Source organism: Heterocephalus glaber, unplaced genomic scaffold (genome assembly GCF_053883595.1).
Source record: "Heterocephalus glaber isolate CG9 unplaced genomic scaffold, H.glaber_assembly_v1.0 deba00001760, whole genome shotgun sequence".
Classification (NCBI taxonomy): Eukaryota; Metazoa; Chordata; class Mammalia; order Rodentia; family Bathyergidae; genus Heterocephalus; species Heterocephalus glaber.
This window is the reverse complement of record NW_028258457.1, coordinates 4,424,173-4,439,852: the sequence shown is the minus strand read 5'-3', so window position 1 is coordinate 4,439,852 and position 15,680 is coordinate 4,424,173. Positions and strand designations below refer to the sequence as shown.

At 57.3% G+C, this 15,680-nt stretch overlaps 1 protein-coding gene across 8 annotated transcripts in view; it reads right to left on the bottom strand.

Moving 5' to 3' along the window:
• Positions 1 to 90: 90 nt before the first annotated feature.
• The window catches only part of Dot1l (DOT1 like histone lysine methyltransferase), a 49,334-nt gene continuing 33,744 nt past the window's right edge, over positions 91 to 15,680 (bottom strand). For 6 of the 8 annotated variants that reach the window (XM_087201557.1, XM_087201558.1, XM_087201561.1 and 3 more), the window contains 10 exons: positions 15,258 to 15,383; positions 12,714 to 13,201; positions 12,473 to 12,608; positions 11,812 to 11,958; positions 11,402 to 11,531; positions 9,171 to 9,754; positions 8,564 to 8,769; positions 6,681 to 6,745; positions 5,246 to 6,187; positions 91 to 4,729 (listed from right to left, as the gene is read on the bottom strand). In XM_087201557.1, coding sequence (XP_087057683.1) covers positions 4,155 to 4,729; positions 5,246 to 6,187; positions 6,681 to 6,745; positions 8,564 to 8,769; positions 9,171 to 9,754; positions 11,402 to 11,531; positions 11,812 to 11,958; positions 12,473 to 12,608; positions 12,714 to 13,201; positions 15,258 to 15,383 — 3,399 coding nt within the window. In that variant the 3' untranslated portion in view covers positions 91 to 4,154. The remainder of the gene's footprint in view (positions 4,730 to 5,245; positions 6,188 to 6,680; positions 6,746 to 8,563; positions 8,770 to 9,170; positions 9,755 to 11,401; positions 11,532 to 11,811; positions 11,959 to 12,472; positions 12,609 to 12,713; positions 13,202 to 15,257; positions 15,384 to 15,680) is intronic. The other 2 variants (XM_013065844.3, XM_013065845.3) reach the window with 2 other exon arrangements.

Sequence of the window (15,680 nt, the reverse complement as noted above, 5' to 3'; positions counted from 1 at the left end):
GACTCCCTCCAACCTGGGGATAAGGGTTCCCGCTCTAGGAAGGACACAAATCGCAGTGCTGTCAGGAAAAAAGGCTGCATTGAGACCAGGTCCAAGTGAAAACTGCTTTTATTACAGCGCCGACGGGTGGGAACAGTGCAGTGGGCGCCCTGGGGAGGGGTACAGAGTTCACTACAGACACAAAGCAAAGCCAGCAAGGGGCAGATAATGGGGTGTGAGGCGAGCTGTGTGTGGATGGACCATTTCACCATGAGGAGGAAGCAAGGCCATGAATTCTGTGGGTGGATAAATAGGGGATGGGTAAGTCTTAAATAAGTAGACATTCACGGGGCTCACATAAAGGATGGGAAGCCTGGTTCCTGGTGACCAGTGGGTCAGCAAGGTCCCAAGAGGGTGGATTGTCTGGTCCTGAAGGTTTCCTGACCAATTCCTGAGCAAGAGCTGTATGGCAGCTTCCCAGGAGTTGCCCGAGGGCCAGGGCAGCACCAGTCCCCAAGCTGGGTCGGCCCAGGACAGTGGAGCCACTGCCAGCACCAGACTCCAGGATGGCCTTGTGCCGCTGTCCTGCCCACCTCTTGGTGACATGGCTCAGCAGGTCTGGGTGAGAACCAGTGCAGCTCAGCCCCAGGGTTCAGAGAAGGGGAGGCGCCCTGCACATGGTTAGCTTACTGCAGGGGCACACGTCCATCCCTGTGGGCTCAAGAGGCGACTTGTGCCCATGCTAGATGCACCAAAACCCAGCAGTGGCTACACTGTGGGTGTGTTCCCCACATAGGGTATTTAGTCTCCCAACACTCAAGTATACATGTAGATATGTTCATGGGGCAGGGCTGTCTCGAGCTGGCGCCGGCCGTTACGCTGGCCAGCAGAAGCATACAGTGTTTGTTTAGAGAACATGATCCGAGAGCAGGGACTTGCTGCCTGCTGACTTTGCTACTGTCACCTAGGGCGCTGTGTGGTGAGAGATGACCCCTGCCCCCCAATGCCAAGCAGGGCGCTGCCCCGTGCTGAGTCCTGGGGCAGGGTCCGTGGGAATGAGGCGCAGCACCTAGAGGCCAGGCTGAGAGCACCAACGTGGGGGGAGGAGTCCCCAGCACCATCTTGAGAACTCACTGCTAGGTGGAGAGGAGTAGGGGTCCAGACACAGGCTGGCAAGGCTGGGTCAACCGGAAACCCAATACTAAGGCCTCCCACATGGAAGCAGCAGGACAGCCCAAGCCCTGGCTGAGGCCACAGCCAGGGCCAGCACACGCATGCCAGCACTCCAAGGCTGTTGGGGTGGGGCAGACACCAGGACCACTCACAGCAGCCAAGGGAACCTTCGAGGACACAGTGACAGGCAGGACCCTGGCTGCAGGTATGGGGGCATGCACTCCTGCAAGGTGTGGGGTGAGGGCCAGCCCTGGGGCCAGTGCCATTTTTGTGCATTTGAATAAATAAAGTTTCTATTCCCCTTGCTTTTCTTTCTTTTTAAGCTCACTGTGCATTATACAATCTAAAAATAAATGCAGTCAAGTCTATGAAATTTATAAATTTTCATCGCCATCTCTATAAAATACCATCACACATGAGTGTGACTCTCTCCTATACATAAACACTGGGGCCGGCAGCAGGCCTGCCCCACATCACCCAGCCAGCCTGCTCCAGCCAAAAACCAATGGAATACAAAAGTAACTGCACTTGTCACATGTGCCACCGCGGTGAAGCACCACTCAGAAGAGCTTTATGTCACACAGGCCCCTTCCCACCGCTGCTGGCCTGCTGAGCACTCCATCAAAAAGAAAGGCCCTGCGAGCCAGCTCCTGTGAGCCCGGCTGGCCATATGCCACAGTCAGGACCCTCTGCTAGCGGTTCACAGTTGGGTCCATCTCTGGCAGGGCGGTGGCTCCAGAGGAGTGGAGTGCTGGCCGCCAGGAACAGGGCCTTTTCCGATGGACTTTCTGACAGCCTTGGCCAGGGCTGGTGCCTTTGGCTGGGCATGGCAGGTGTCCGAGGACCGGCTTTGGCATTGGTCAGTGTCCAGGGCGGCACCAAGAGGCAGAGGCAGGCGCGGGCCTGGTGGCCGTAGCACCGGGTTTGCGGTGGCGGGTGTCTTGGCAGGGCTGCCCTGCGGCCCGAGTCTTTATATATAAGGTTCTCTCTTACATAGACATTTATACTTCTCAATAGGTTGCCTCTGACAACTCAGATGGAATAAAATAAGTCAGAATTGTTTATACTTTTTAAAAAATGATAAATACTTTATCTAAAACTATTGACAGTACAGACTGGACCAGTCCCAGCACCTCCTGCGGTGTGCTGCTGATTCACAGTGGAGCTCCTCATCCTGCCCGCCTCTGCTGTCCATCTGTCCTTCCGTCTGGGGCGGGAGCCTGGCAGCTTGAGCACCAAACAGCAGATGCTTGGTCCACACCGCCCTTGCATAGGTCGCGCGGGTGAGGTAGAAATCCTAGTTACCTGTGGGAACAGTGGCGAGAGCCTGTTAGCAGCACACATGGGGGAGCCCAGCACAGCCCGGGGGGCCGGGACAGAGGCCTCCTGTGAGCAGACCCACTGTAGAGCCACCTCCCTCTGCCAGCCAAGAAGGCCAGAGGCAGGTGCTCCTGTGGGCAAACACAGGGTGCTGGGCAACCCACTAATGCCAAAGCAAACCCTGGGCTTCCTCTAACTCCGTCATATGCCACAGGGACGCAGGGTCGGGGTGCACCCACTCTAGGTCTAGCACTTCTAAGGACAGAGCTCAGCCGGCCCCCCAGCCCTGGGGGACCAACACTGTCACCAGGAAGGTGTCACCATTCCATAGTTGGCCTGCTTCCACATTCGAAGGCAGGGCAGAACGTCAGCCCTGGTGGACACCCCTCAACTCCTCACCCAGCGGCACATCCTTGCCACAAACACCAGCCTCCTTGGGTGATAGGTGGGGCTTGCTGCCTTGGGGTTGTTTTGTTTTGCAGTACCTGGGAAGCAAGCCAGGGTCTTGGAACTGAGCTACATCCCCAGCCATTTTTTTTTTTTTTTTTGATACCAGAGATCAAACTGAGGACCTTACGCTTTTGAGGCAGGCGTGGTGCCACTGAGCCAAATCCCTGGCCCCACCAGGTACTTTATTTTGTGATGGTCTTGCTAGGTTGCCCGGGCTGGGTTCCCACTTACAATCCTGTCCTCAGCCTCCCAGCATGCTAGGATGACAGGCGTGGATCACATGCATGGCTTACAGGCCCAGGGCCCAGCCCTTTATGCATAGGGAGGACCTCCTCCGGGCCATGAGGCCACCCAGACTTTTTTTTCTTTGGTACCGGGATCAAACTCGGGTCCTTGTGCTTGCGAGACAGGCAGCAGAACCACTCAGCTAAATCCCCGGCCCCACCCAAAGACTCTTTCCTCCACTTCCACTACCTGGCAGGCTCTGAGCTGAGGGCAGCCGCAGCCTTCCTGTGGGTGGCCAGCATCCACCTCCCCACACACACAGCCTGGCCCTGGCTGTCCAGGGCGCAGAGCTCACCTAGGCACCCTCAAGTGCTTCATCTAGAGAAGAAAGGCCACCCCATTCTGGAGCCTGCTGTGAGCCTGGGCCTCATGGGCCTTGGGACTTTTTTTTTTTTGGTATTGGGGATCAAACTCGGGTCCTTGCGCTTTTGAGGCAGGAGGCCAAACCACTGAGCTAAATCCCCAGCCAGCCTTGGACTTTCTTAATACCCCATGGGGCGACTCAGCAACTGCTGGCAGAATGTAGCAGCCTCTCCAGGGCTGCGCCTGCCACCTCCAGGAGCCTCCTTTCCCAGGCTAGTGGGAAGAGCCAGGAGTGCATTGCCCCTGACCCTCTGGGCCTCTGCCCACAGCACCTACCGCACCTGCCCCACTCCCAAGGGCTCTCCTGGTCTGTAGGTGGGAGCTTCGCAAGCCCATGACCATGAGGACTGGGCAGCTAGGGTCCTGATACTCTCTTACTGAGCTCCTGGCAGGCCCTGTAGCCTCCCCTCCACCTCAGGTCAACTAGCCCACCCTTCTGGCCACCACGGTGCAGCAGCCTTGACCCAGGCCCTCTGTAGGCCCTCCTCTGTGCAGAGGGAGGGACGGTTTGGTTTCAGAGCGAACCATCTCATTTGGCTCTAGCCTTACCTTACAAAATACGAACTGCTAGCTAAGCAAGCTCTTTATCGGGGCTTAACCCCCGAAAGGTGCGCGGCATAAGGAGGCGGCATGCCAAGAGAAACCCACACAGCAGACGGCCCCGTGGAGCTGGCCTGTGGGACAGCGGGTGCAGCCTGCGCCAGGGCTAGCCGGGACAACGGCTGGTGGTGTACCGTGAAGGAGGGGCGGGAGGCCTTGTGCGGGAGAGAGGCGAGCTTGACAGACAGAGAGGCGTTAGCAGGCTGCAGAGAGGCGGCAGAGGAGAGGGGTAAAAAAGCTTTGTTAGCTGGGATGGACGCTAGGTTCTGCAAAAGCACGGGCTCAGGGTTAGAGGCCAGCAGCGCAGGGGGAGGAGGCAAGGTGACGTTAGGTGGAGGGGGTGCATGGAGGATGCCCAGGTGCTGAGGAGGAAGCGGGGGAGGTGGAGGGGGCGGCCGCGTCTCGGCCGAGGCCGGGGCCTGAAAGGAAGAGGCCGAGGTGCTGGCCGCCGCCTGCAGTGGGCCCAGGCCCAGCGTGGCGCTGCTGCACACAGCCCCGCTGCCGACACTGGCTCCAAACGGGCGAGCAGAGGCGGAAGGCACCGCGTGGTTAGAGACACCTGCAACGGGAGAGAAAACTCAGCTTCAACAGGTGGGCACGGTCTGCGCACAGCCAAGAGAAGCACAGGCACAGCTGTGAGCGAGGCAGAAGCAGCGAGCCGCAGCTCCAGGTCACAGGTGGCACAAGCGGCAAGCAGCAGGCATGGTGGCGGACACTTACCTATGGCCAGGCCGGGCCCTGCCCCTCTGGGCCCACCTGCCCGCCCGTGCCCAGACAGAACTGCTCGCCCCGATATCCTCGGGGCTGGGGCAGCCACCCTGAGAAAGGACTGCCCTAGCTATGTGCACTGAGGTCTTCTGAAAACAAGAAGGATGTGTTACAGTGGGAACCCAGTGTGTGCTGGCCACCTCCAGTCACACACAAGCCCTGGTCTGTAGCACGGAGCTTGGCCTTCGGAAAGGACCCATAAGGCAGCTTGTAACGAAGCCAGCGCTCCTAGGAGGAAGCGCAGCCTGCTGGGAACCAGAGCCCCTGCCCTGGGGAAGCCGGGCTCAGAAAGACGTGCCTCGCCTACCTCCAACGGTTCCGCCGGCCACCCCGGAGGGGAAGCTGCCCATAGCATGCGAGTTGGTCAGGCGGGTTGCGGCGGATGACACGTGCACCAGGCCAGCAGCGGCTGGCACTGAGCTGAACAGGGACTGTAGCACGGAAGAGCCAGCCACTGCACCCAGGTTGGCCTGCAGGGACACAGGGCCCAGGGTGAACTGTGGCCCGGGGGTGAAGGCGCCCAGAAAGGGGCGGTGTGCCTGGGCTGCTGAGGCCGCACTGCCTGTAGAAGATGCTGCTGGGGCAAGGCTGGGGCCACCCAGGAGGCCCCCGGGGGGCACGGTGGCAGCAGAGATGAACAGGTTGTGGCCATTCTTGAAGTCAAGCTCACGGTCCCGGGCCTTGCTAGCCCTACTGCCATGTGGCAGAGCAGCCTTGTCCGTGGGCCCACAAAGGGGCAGGCCTGGCTCGCCCGGCTCCTTGCCTGGGCCACCCTCGCCCTTCAGGCCACCTAGGCCCTCCAGCTGCCGCTTGTTAAAGAAGGGGTTGGCCTCCGGGGGAGCCTCCTTGGCCCGCTGCGAGGGAAAGCTCAGGCCGGCTGCCTCAGGGCCCTTGTGGGACAGGGAAGCACCATCGTTGAAGCCATGTAAACTGAGGTCCGCGGCCAGGGCCCCACTGAAGGCCAGGCCGTTGGGAGGGTTGGTGCCAGGACTGAGCCCATCGGTGCCAGACAGTGACCCAGAAAAGCTTTTCCTTGAGTGGGTGGCGAGCTTGGTATCGGCTGCTGCGGGTTCCTCCAAGGCTGGCCGGAATGAGAACAAGGAGTTCTGGCCCAGGGTGGAGCTGGCCTGCAGAGGGCTGTCAGCAGACTTGGCCAGGCCTATGTCGGAGATGGGTGAGAAGGTGGATTTCCACTTGCTGCTGTTGACTGGCTCACTTGCGGGTGCTGGCTTCCTTCCCAAGCTGCCACCTGATAGGAATGAAAAGCAGAGGCCATGAGGCCACTGTGCCTGCTGCTAAATATGGGACACTTGGACTCGGTGTACCCAAAACAAACATGCCAGCTGCTGAGACAGGATGGAGGCGGCACGGAGGGTGTGGGATCTGTGAGTGGAGGGAGGAGCCGTCCCAGCGCAGAGAGGCTCTGAGGCCCAGTCCTGCCCATGTGTGGAAGACAGGCTGGCCCAGGGCACAGGACAGCACAGCCTTGGGCCAGGCAGAGAGGAGGGGGCTTTGAGCCCAGGATATCCATTTCTGGGGAGGCAGGAAGGCAAGGAAAAGAGCCGGTCCGACTTAGCCAGGAATAAGGTGGTAGGTACCCACAAGGTCAATGCACAGCCCAACCTTACGTCATACCCTGGGAACAGCTATCCACAGAGCCACCGAGACCACCTGAACGGGCCTGGCCCGTCACTGGGCCTGGGCTCAGGTAAGGGCAACAGCAGGCAGCACTTGCCACTCACCATTTTCCAAGGTTTTCGGGGGAGATTTGCTTTCCAAGGAAATAGTTGCAATTTTTCTCTCAATTCTGTTAAGGAAAAGAAAAACTGTCCTTAATGTTTCAAATCCAACTGCATCCTGAAAGGGCTACAGGATCATCAGGATTGGGAACACTCAACAGCTTGGGGAGAGGACAGACACAGAGCTGACCCTCAGGACCCTCATGAGACCCCTGGACGTTGTCCTGGGTCAGACTCCAGACCCTCTGCCAGGAACTGGGCTGTGGCAGGTGCACATGGGTGTGGTTTCTCAACATATGGAGAAACATGTGGGTCCAGAGCAGAGTGGCCTGTTTCAACTTTCTGACCCTAGTGCGGCACAGTGTTCACCATTGCTGACACACACACACCCTAAAGGACACCCGCCACCCAGGAGTACGGGAGAATTCACATAGCCCTGGCAGGACTCAGGTGGGCATTCCCAACACAAGCTTGAAATGCCCCAGGGCCACACTTTACAGATTCTGTATCTGTGGCAGAGGAGCAAAAGCAAGTAACTCAGGACACCAAAGCGCCACAAACAGCAAGCGAAAAACAGACTCAAGGACCTAACACAGCACTGGGTATGCACAGAGGGCAGAAGAGACTCGCAGGTCACACGTCTGACAGGAGTTTGCTTCCTGGTGTGTGAAGAACGCTCACGACCGACCTGTTTCGAAGCAGGCAGAGCACATGAACAACACAGTGGCCGCACAGACAGGGACAGATGTTCACTCCAGACACTCAAAGAACTGCTGTGTGTGTGTAGGGGTGCGAGACAGGCAGCAGCAAGACAAAGGGGAAAAGTGAGCAAGCAGAAAAGCAGTGCCCCAAAGGCACAACAGCTGGGGGAGTGAACCAAAACACAGCCACAGGCGCCTCAGTGGGAGACAAGCTGGTGCCTCCCCAAAAGGAAGATTCTACAGGATCCTAAGTGATCCTGGGATTCCAAGGGGCACTGAGGAGATGGAAACATGATTTGAAGACAAAGACCTGCACACAAACGCTCACAGCTGCACAGTTCACAAGAAAGTAAAGACAGAAATAGACCCCATGTTCAGGGAAGGACGGATGGACAGACACACACAACAAGGTCCAGCCCAGGCCAGGACATCACTCAGCTAGGACAGGGAGTGAAGCCATGACACTCGCCACAGTGCAGACGGACCTTGAGGATGCTGTGCTCAGTGACAGATGCCAGACACAGAGGACACAGCAAGGGGCTCCATGAACAGAAAACACCCAGGACAGGTGACTCCAGAGACAGGAAGTAGACTTGTTGGTGCCAAGGGACATATTAAAAATAATTCTTCAGGGGCCAAGAATGCAGCTCAGGGGTACTGTGCCTGCCTGGCAAGCACAAAGTCCTGAGTTCAAGCCAGTACCAAGAAAAACAAAACAAAACAAAACTCTTCACAAACAACAGAGGCAAGCTATGTTGATACAACTCTGAAACTTTTTTCTAGGAGATGGGGTCTGGCCTTAAATCCCTGGGCTCAGCGGCCCTCCTGCCTCAACACCTGAGTAGCTGGGATGACAGGCTTGCATCATTCCCAGGTTCTGAAACTCAGTTTCTTCACCTTCCTTGCTGCGGCCCAGTTGCCTGCCCTGTGGGCTCTCACCCCAACCCTACTGTGCCTTAGGACACAATGCTGGACCAGCTGATGGAAGTGCACCTGGCCACTGTAGATTCACCGGGCAGCCCCAGCTTTGTATGGGGAACTTTGAACCGGCTGTTTAAGAATCTTCTCTGGGGCTGGTGCCAGTGAGCAGGTCAAGGAGCCCTTGCCTCCCTGCCACATGAATCCAGGCAGGCCACACTTGATGGGAGGCCTCCCTGCCTGCACACTGCCCACTCACGTACTCACCGGGCACTGCTGCGCTCATCTTCAGAGCCTGGCTCCTCGTCTGAGGTCAGCGGGGAATAGTGTGCCCCATTGGTCTGGCTCAGGGGCCGTTCCTTTTTGAGCACGGGAGGCTGGTCGTGGTCCTGGTAGGGGACGGGGGAGCTCTTCAGGGAGTTCTCAGGGGATGAGATGGCCGTGATCTCCAGAGGCTGGTTGATGTTACTGACCTGAGGGAGCCGAGGAGACAAATGCACTCATAGTCCACAGTGTCCTCAAGGTCCATGCATACTGTGGCGAATGTCACAGCCTTGCTCTGGATGCATGGGGCCCAAATCGAGACATCGAACGGCTTCACGCACTTTCTAACCTGCCCCAGAGTCTTGGGGACACTGAGGAACCCCTGGGACCGCCCAAGCATCTGGAGCCTGACCAGCAGCAGGGCACTGTCATGGGCATAGCCATGGTCACTGTTACTGTCCAGGCACCATGCCCACACCTATCCCAGCCCAGCTCAGTGACACAGACCCAGTCCTGCCCCTCAGCCTGCACCTGGTGGACCAGGTAGACCAGGCTTCTCAGACACCCCAGGGTCCTGCCCTCTGAGCTCTGCAGCACCACCCATCCTTACCATGGAGCTGAGGTTGAGAGGGGACCCTGAGGACTGGGTGAAGAGACCAGCAACGGTAGGCAGGGCTCGTCGCTTGGGGGACACGCCTGCACTCAGACTGGGAGTCCCAGCCGACGTGCGCTTCCTCCGGCCACGCTTGCGGCTGTCCTGCCCGTGGCTTGGCCCACAGTCTCCTCGGGTGCCTGGGGCCAGAGGGCTGTGCTTGGTGGAGGGTGACTGCTTGGCACTGCCCACACCAGCCGAGATGGTGAACACAATTCTCCTCTTGGCATCGCTCTCTGGGTCCGAGAAGCCAGGATCAGTGGGCAGATCACCTTTGCCTGTGTCAGGAAGCAGGGCCTGGGCAGCCCCCACAAGCCGGGGACTAGCAGAGAGCTGGTGGGTGGGAGAGGCAGGTCCCGAGTTCCGAGGCTGTGCCAGCAGAGGGGGGTGCTGTGGCGTGGTGCTTCGGGACCCCACAGTGGTGAAGAGGTTCCCTGAGCCTGAGGACTCGTCAAAGGTAGCTGGCTCAACTCCAGGCACCAGTGGTGCAGGACTGCCAGCCAGGGCCCCACTAATAGCCATGGAGCCAGCATAGGAGAAACCTGCAGAAGGGACATGGGGCTCTCAGGGTGGGGCAGGGCCCAGCCCACCTCGGGGCATGGAAGGATACTGAGTCCGAGCTTAGGAGGGGCCCGGGAGAGCTCAGGAAGTGAGGATGGACCTGGGGATGGCCCCCAGGGGTAGCCCTGGTGGGTGCTGGGGCAATCTCCAATACAGGAGGCAGGTACTAGGCCTCATGGGGCCCCTTGGAAGAAAGGACAGGGACCTGCCCCATATCATCTCGCCCTGGGACATGCTGCCAGTGACAACTTGGCCCCTAGCCCTGACTGCTCGGCAATGGCCACTGGCAAGTGGGACAGGGCCCCTCATGCCATCCAGGCTGTTGTGGTTTTCACCTGTCACCCTCCCAGCCATCGCAGTAGCCTGTGCCTTAGTCTCAGTGAGACACCTACTCTGGGGACACCTTTCTGGAGCTGGCCCTGGTTGGAGCCTCACCCCAGAGTCATTGAGTAGGGAAAGCCCACACTTTGGCAGCCAGAGAACACCCCTAGGTGGCGGTGCTGCCACAGGATGGAGCCAACTGGCTTCCAGGGTGTCTCCAGCAATGCTGTGACTTCAGCCAGGGTCTTCTCCCAGTGTGGGGTGGGAGGACGGAAGGGGCTGTGTAGGAGACCATAGGAGGGATCTGGATTTGACAGTGGCTTCTGCATATTACCTGCCATTCCTGGGAAAGCAGCTGCCAGGGCTGGCAACAACCACCCGAGGGGTGGCCCTGTGGAGTGACCCGCCACCACTGTGGTAAAGACAGCTGTACTGGTGTGAGGTCTTGTCCTATCACTCACATGTGGCCTCTGGATGCTTTAAATTATAACAAAACCTAAGCGAGGCTGCTCCCTGGCCATCACAGGAGGGTAGCTGAGCCCCATATCATCACAACAGGCTGGACACCGGGCAACTCCAACACTCACAGGGGTTCACTGAGCCACTTCTCAAACCCTGGGTCTCAGAAATCCCCACTTTTTGGCTGGGCAGGTGACAAGGACAACAGCTGACAGGCACAGGGACTATGTCACCCAGGACAAAATCTAGCCAGAGGTTGCTCGTTTACAGAAGCGCAAGGTCTCAGAGCCCAACCTCCCAGGGCTCAGCACATTGCCAAGCCCAGCTCAGACTGCGCTGCCAGGACAGATGTTAAGAACAGTATACGACCTGGACTGGCCACCCCTGAGGCCTGCAGGCCTCACTCTGAGACCTTCATCTACCCCAGGTTTTTTTTTTATTTTTTATTTTTTAACAGTACTAGGAATAGAATTTGGATGCTCTACTACTGAGTTATATTCACTGTAGACTTTTTTTTCCCCCTCTTGAGATAGGGTCTTGCTATGTTGCCCAGGCTGGGCTCAAACTTGTGATTCTCCTGCCTCACCCTTGCTGTTTTGGTTTTTTTTTTGTACTGGGGATCGAACTCGGGTCCTTGTGCTTGCGGGGCAGGTGGTGGAACTACTGAGCTAAATCCCCAGCCCTGCCTCACCCTTGCTAATGCTGGGATTACAGGCATGAGCCACCCTGCCCACACCTCCTAACTTCTTTAAAGAAGAGTGGCTGCAGCCAAAGGCCTGGGCAGGTTGGCCCCAGGCGGGGACAGTGGCCAGGCTATGAGCAGGCCAATGGGGTAGGACAAGGGTTACCTGAAGATGCCAGGGCCAGGCTCCGGCTTCCTGAGGCACTGCTCCCAGCACCGTGGGTATTAGCACTGATCTGCTTTTCAAGAGTGGATGAGGAGTCTCGGGGCTGCGGTCCAGGGCTAGGGGTGTTCCTCTGCGAGAGAAACCCATAGTGGGTCAGCGGGCTGGGGCAGGATTTCAGGCAGAGGACTCTATTCCACCCACTCATGCCACCTTTCACCAGAAACAGACTGGAGGTGAGAACAGCTAACATGCGGCAGTCAAACCTGGACTCCCTGTGCTCTAGTGGCTGGGGAGCAGCAGTGCTCTTAAAATAGAACGGCATCCAATATAACAAAAAGGAACTGGGTTGTGCCAAACACAAAATGCCCACCCCGGCCCCTCTGCCCACAGCAGCCTGGCCCATGGCTCACCACCCTCTCGGCGCGGCTGGGCAGCACCACGCTGGCCAGAGGAATGCTGACAGGAAGCTTGTTGGGCTGCACAGTGCTGAGTGGGATGCTGATGGGCAGGCTGGTGATGGTCTCCCCATGGCTGCTGTAAATGCGCTCCTTCCCGCCCTACACAGATGCAGACCTCAGCCCTCGTGTGTGAACTGCCTCCCCGACGAACCTCTGGGGACCACCCTGGGTCACCTTGAGGCCTGAGGTCCCCACACCACTCCCACACTGCCCCTCCTCCTACCTGCCTGGCCTGGTTTCCTAGCCTCCAGGGCCATTACTGGCCCCTTTACCACCTCCCTCCATGCCCCCATGGCAAATGCCCTGGGGCAACAACTTCTAAACTGGCTCCAGCATGGTCAGATTGAGGGCCAGCCTGGCAAAGTCCGCTTCTGGAACCTGCACCATAGGACTTGCCTGGGTCCCCTGCCCTGTCATTACCTGGCTGCACATCTCTGGGACCCTAAATAGCTCTATGGATCCTCCAGGCTAGGCTATGCCCCTCATGGAGCCCTAAAGTCACCCTGGATGAACTCTCCTTCTAGCACCTCTGAAACCTGGGGAGCCTGTTTTGTTTGGCACTCAGCTTGGGGGACCCTAGGGCCACAGACGGGACAGGGCCAGTGCCCCTCACCTTCTCGCTGTTCTTCTCCCCTACTGTGGGGATGGCCCCAGGAGAAGGGGGCCTTGGGTCCTGAGGGCTCAGCTTCATGCTGTTGGACAGACCAGGGCTCTGGTAGGAAAGGCTGTTCTCCTTGGCATGCTCAGCTCTGCAACAGGAAACCACGTCACTCTTGGGAACCCTCGGAAACCTCCTAACCTCTTCCAAACACATGTGGGCCTACTGAGATCCCAAGAAGCCCTGGGGTACTCACCTCAGATGTGGCTCACTGGCTGCTGCCTTGGCTGACCCTCCATGGTCCTGGCTCAGGTGCCGCCGCAACACGATCTTGGCCGGGGAAAGCCTGGTGTAGTCGGGCAGAGCCAGGCCAGACAGCTTCTCCAGCCGAGGCCGGCCACTGTGGCTGGGGGTGCAGGGCACAACCTCCTGGTCCAAGGGGGAAGCCAGGTACTGAGGGGTGTTCTGCTTGGACGAGGGCCGGCTCAGCGCACTACAGAGCTCATAGCTGGTGGCATGGCCATTCATGGAGAGTTCGGGACTCATGCTGCTGAAGGGAGGCAGGGAGAACTTGGCACAGTCCAGCTCTAGGTGCAGCCTGCCGGCGGTCTCGGCCTCTAGCTCTCGGCTCAGGGCACCCTTCCCACGCAGGTGCACAGACAGTGCATCGTCAGGAGGCACACAGGACTTGAGCTGCAAGAGCTCCTGCTGCCGCTGGCTCTTCTCCAGCTCCACGATACTGATCTGTGGGGCAAGAGGTGGTAGTCAGATTGCCAGGTGGTAGGGTGGCCACACAGCCCAGGGCACCCCCCAGGTCCCATCCCCTATCCATCCACGACAGGAGGGACCCTCCCGAGGAAGGAACCAAAGGTGACCACACCAGCAGCTGCCAGGATGCTCATCGCTTGTGCAGAGTGAAAAAGCCCAAGCTGTCTAAGGATAAGATGTTCTGCCAAGTACAGTGCCACACCCCTGCAATCCATCCACTTGGGAGGCTAAGGCAGGACAATTCCAAGTGCAAGTTAAAGGCCAGTCTCATGTAACTTATCAAGACCCTGTCTCCACACTGATTTTTTGTTTGTTTGTTTTTTGGGTTTTTTTCCTGTACTGGGGATCGAACTCAAGACCTTGTGTTTGCAAGGCAGGTGTGGAGCCACTGAGCTAAATCCCCAGCCCTTGTTTGTTTGAGGCAGTCTCACTATGTAGCCTAGGCTGGCCTCGAACTCACAGCAATCCTCCTGTCTCAAGTCTCCCAAGTGCTGGGATTATAAGCATGAACAACCAAACCTTAAAAAAAGGTGGGGCCATAGCTCAGTAGTATAGTGTTTGCCTATTTTTGTGCAAGACCTTGAATTTTATCCCCAGCTCCACAAAAAAAAAAAAAGAAAAAAGTCAGAAACTACCTGAAAACTTCACTCCCAGGCTAAAAGTGTAGAAACAGGCTTCATTTGATCACTAAAACAGCAAACCTTTTTTTTTTTTTTTTTTTTTTTTTTTTTTGAGATGGCGCTTCACCCTAGATCCCTGAGCTCAGCTGTGTGAAGTGGTGTGCACTTGACATCCTAGTACTCTGGGAGGCTGAGGCACAAGGATCACAAGTTCCCAGCCCAACCTGGGCACATCAATAAGACTGTCTCTCAAATAAAAAATATAAACGGCTGGGGATGGAATTCGGTGTGGAGCTCCTATGTTCCATCTCCGGTACTTACTGTGAAAGAAAAGAGGAGGGGTATGGAGAACCTGGGCTCAAGTGATCCTCCTGCCTCAGCCTCCCAGAGCAGTGGGATTACAGGTGTGTGCCACCACAGCTGGCTCTGGGTGGTGTGCACACCAAGGTGTTCTGGGGGTGACACCACAAATACAGCAGGGAGACATGTCATGGAACCTTTGAAAGCTAGTAAAACTACTTCTGGGAATATGTTATTCAGGAAATAGCCTTAAAAAGTCTCTGGACGGGCCGGGGATTTAGCTCAGTGGTTCTGCTGCCTCCCTCACAAGCGCAAGGACCTGAGTTCAGTCCTCGCTACCAAAAAAACAACAAAAAAAAGTCTCTGGGCCAGGTACGGTGGCACATGCCCAAGATCCCAGCACTCTGGCAGGCTGGGGCAGGAAAATGGCAAGTTCAAGCCCAGCCTGGACAATATAGTGGCTTAGTGAAACTCTGTCTCAAAATAAGAGCTGGAGATGTTGCTCAGTGCGAAGGCCCTGGGTTTAGTCCCTAGTACAGCAAAAACAAAAAACAGTCTAGTACAAAGAACCACATCCCAGAAAGAGTCCAGTGACGGGTGCTGTAAATCACAAGACACTGCACTGTACACAGCCTACCGGATGGGGATTTTAGATTCTGAAGCCAAGGCTACACATCTTGCCCCTAAAGTACTTGAGCCTTCATGCAAGCTGCCGCAGGAAGGCATGGAGAGGAAGTGCCTACACTCAAGCCTACACTCCCTTTCTTCTCCCGCTTTTCCCGCCTTGCTGAGCACACTTCTCTCATCATCAAAATAATCAGCTGGGGTTTTTCTGGTTTTTTGTTTTTTTGTTTTTGGTACCGGGGATCGAACTCGGGTCCTTGCGCTTGCACAGCAGGCAGCGAAACCACTGAGCTAAATCCCCGGCCCAATCAGCTGTTTGTTGAATGAGCAAATCCTACCAGTGACCTTTTAACAAGCTATTTACTTGGAGGCACCAAGATCTGAGGTTCAGAATGGAGCCTTGAGGCCCCTGAGCTCTCCATGAGGGTGACAGAGAGCTGGCCTGGAGTCACAGGCCCCTCAGTCATCTCTGGGGCTCCAGGGCCCACCTGCAGCTCCAGGCAGTGCCGCTGCTTCTCAGAGATCTGGCTCCGAAGTGCCTGCTTCTCCTTGCGTAGGTTCTCCAGGGAAAGTGTGGACCAGTCCAGCTTAAGCTCCTCGCAGCGTGCCCGAAGCTGTGGGGACAGGGATGGCGTCTCAGTGGAGCCTAGCCAGGGACACACTGGGGGAGAATGGAGCAGAGCGGGGTGCCAGGGATCCCCAGGCAGATGCCAGGGGCCAACTTGAGGCAGTTCACCTCAATCCTCTGGGACCAGGCAAGGTCTCCACCTAGAAAGCTGCACCAAAGCCAGGACTCCTCACAGGGCCCAGACAGGGACTTTCTGGCCACCTGTGCCTGCGGACTGCATAACTGACCAGGGAACTGGGGCATCAGGCCTCCACCCAGCCTGGGGCCCAGGACCAAGCATGAG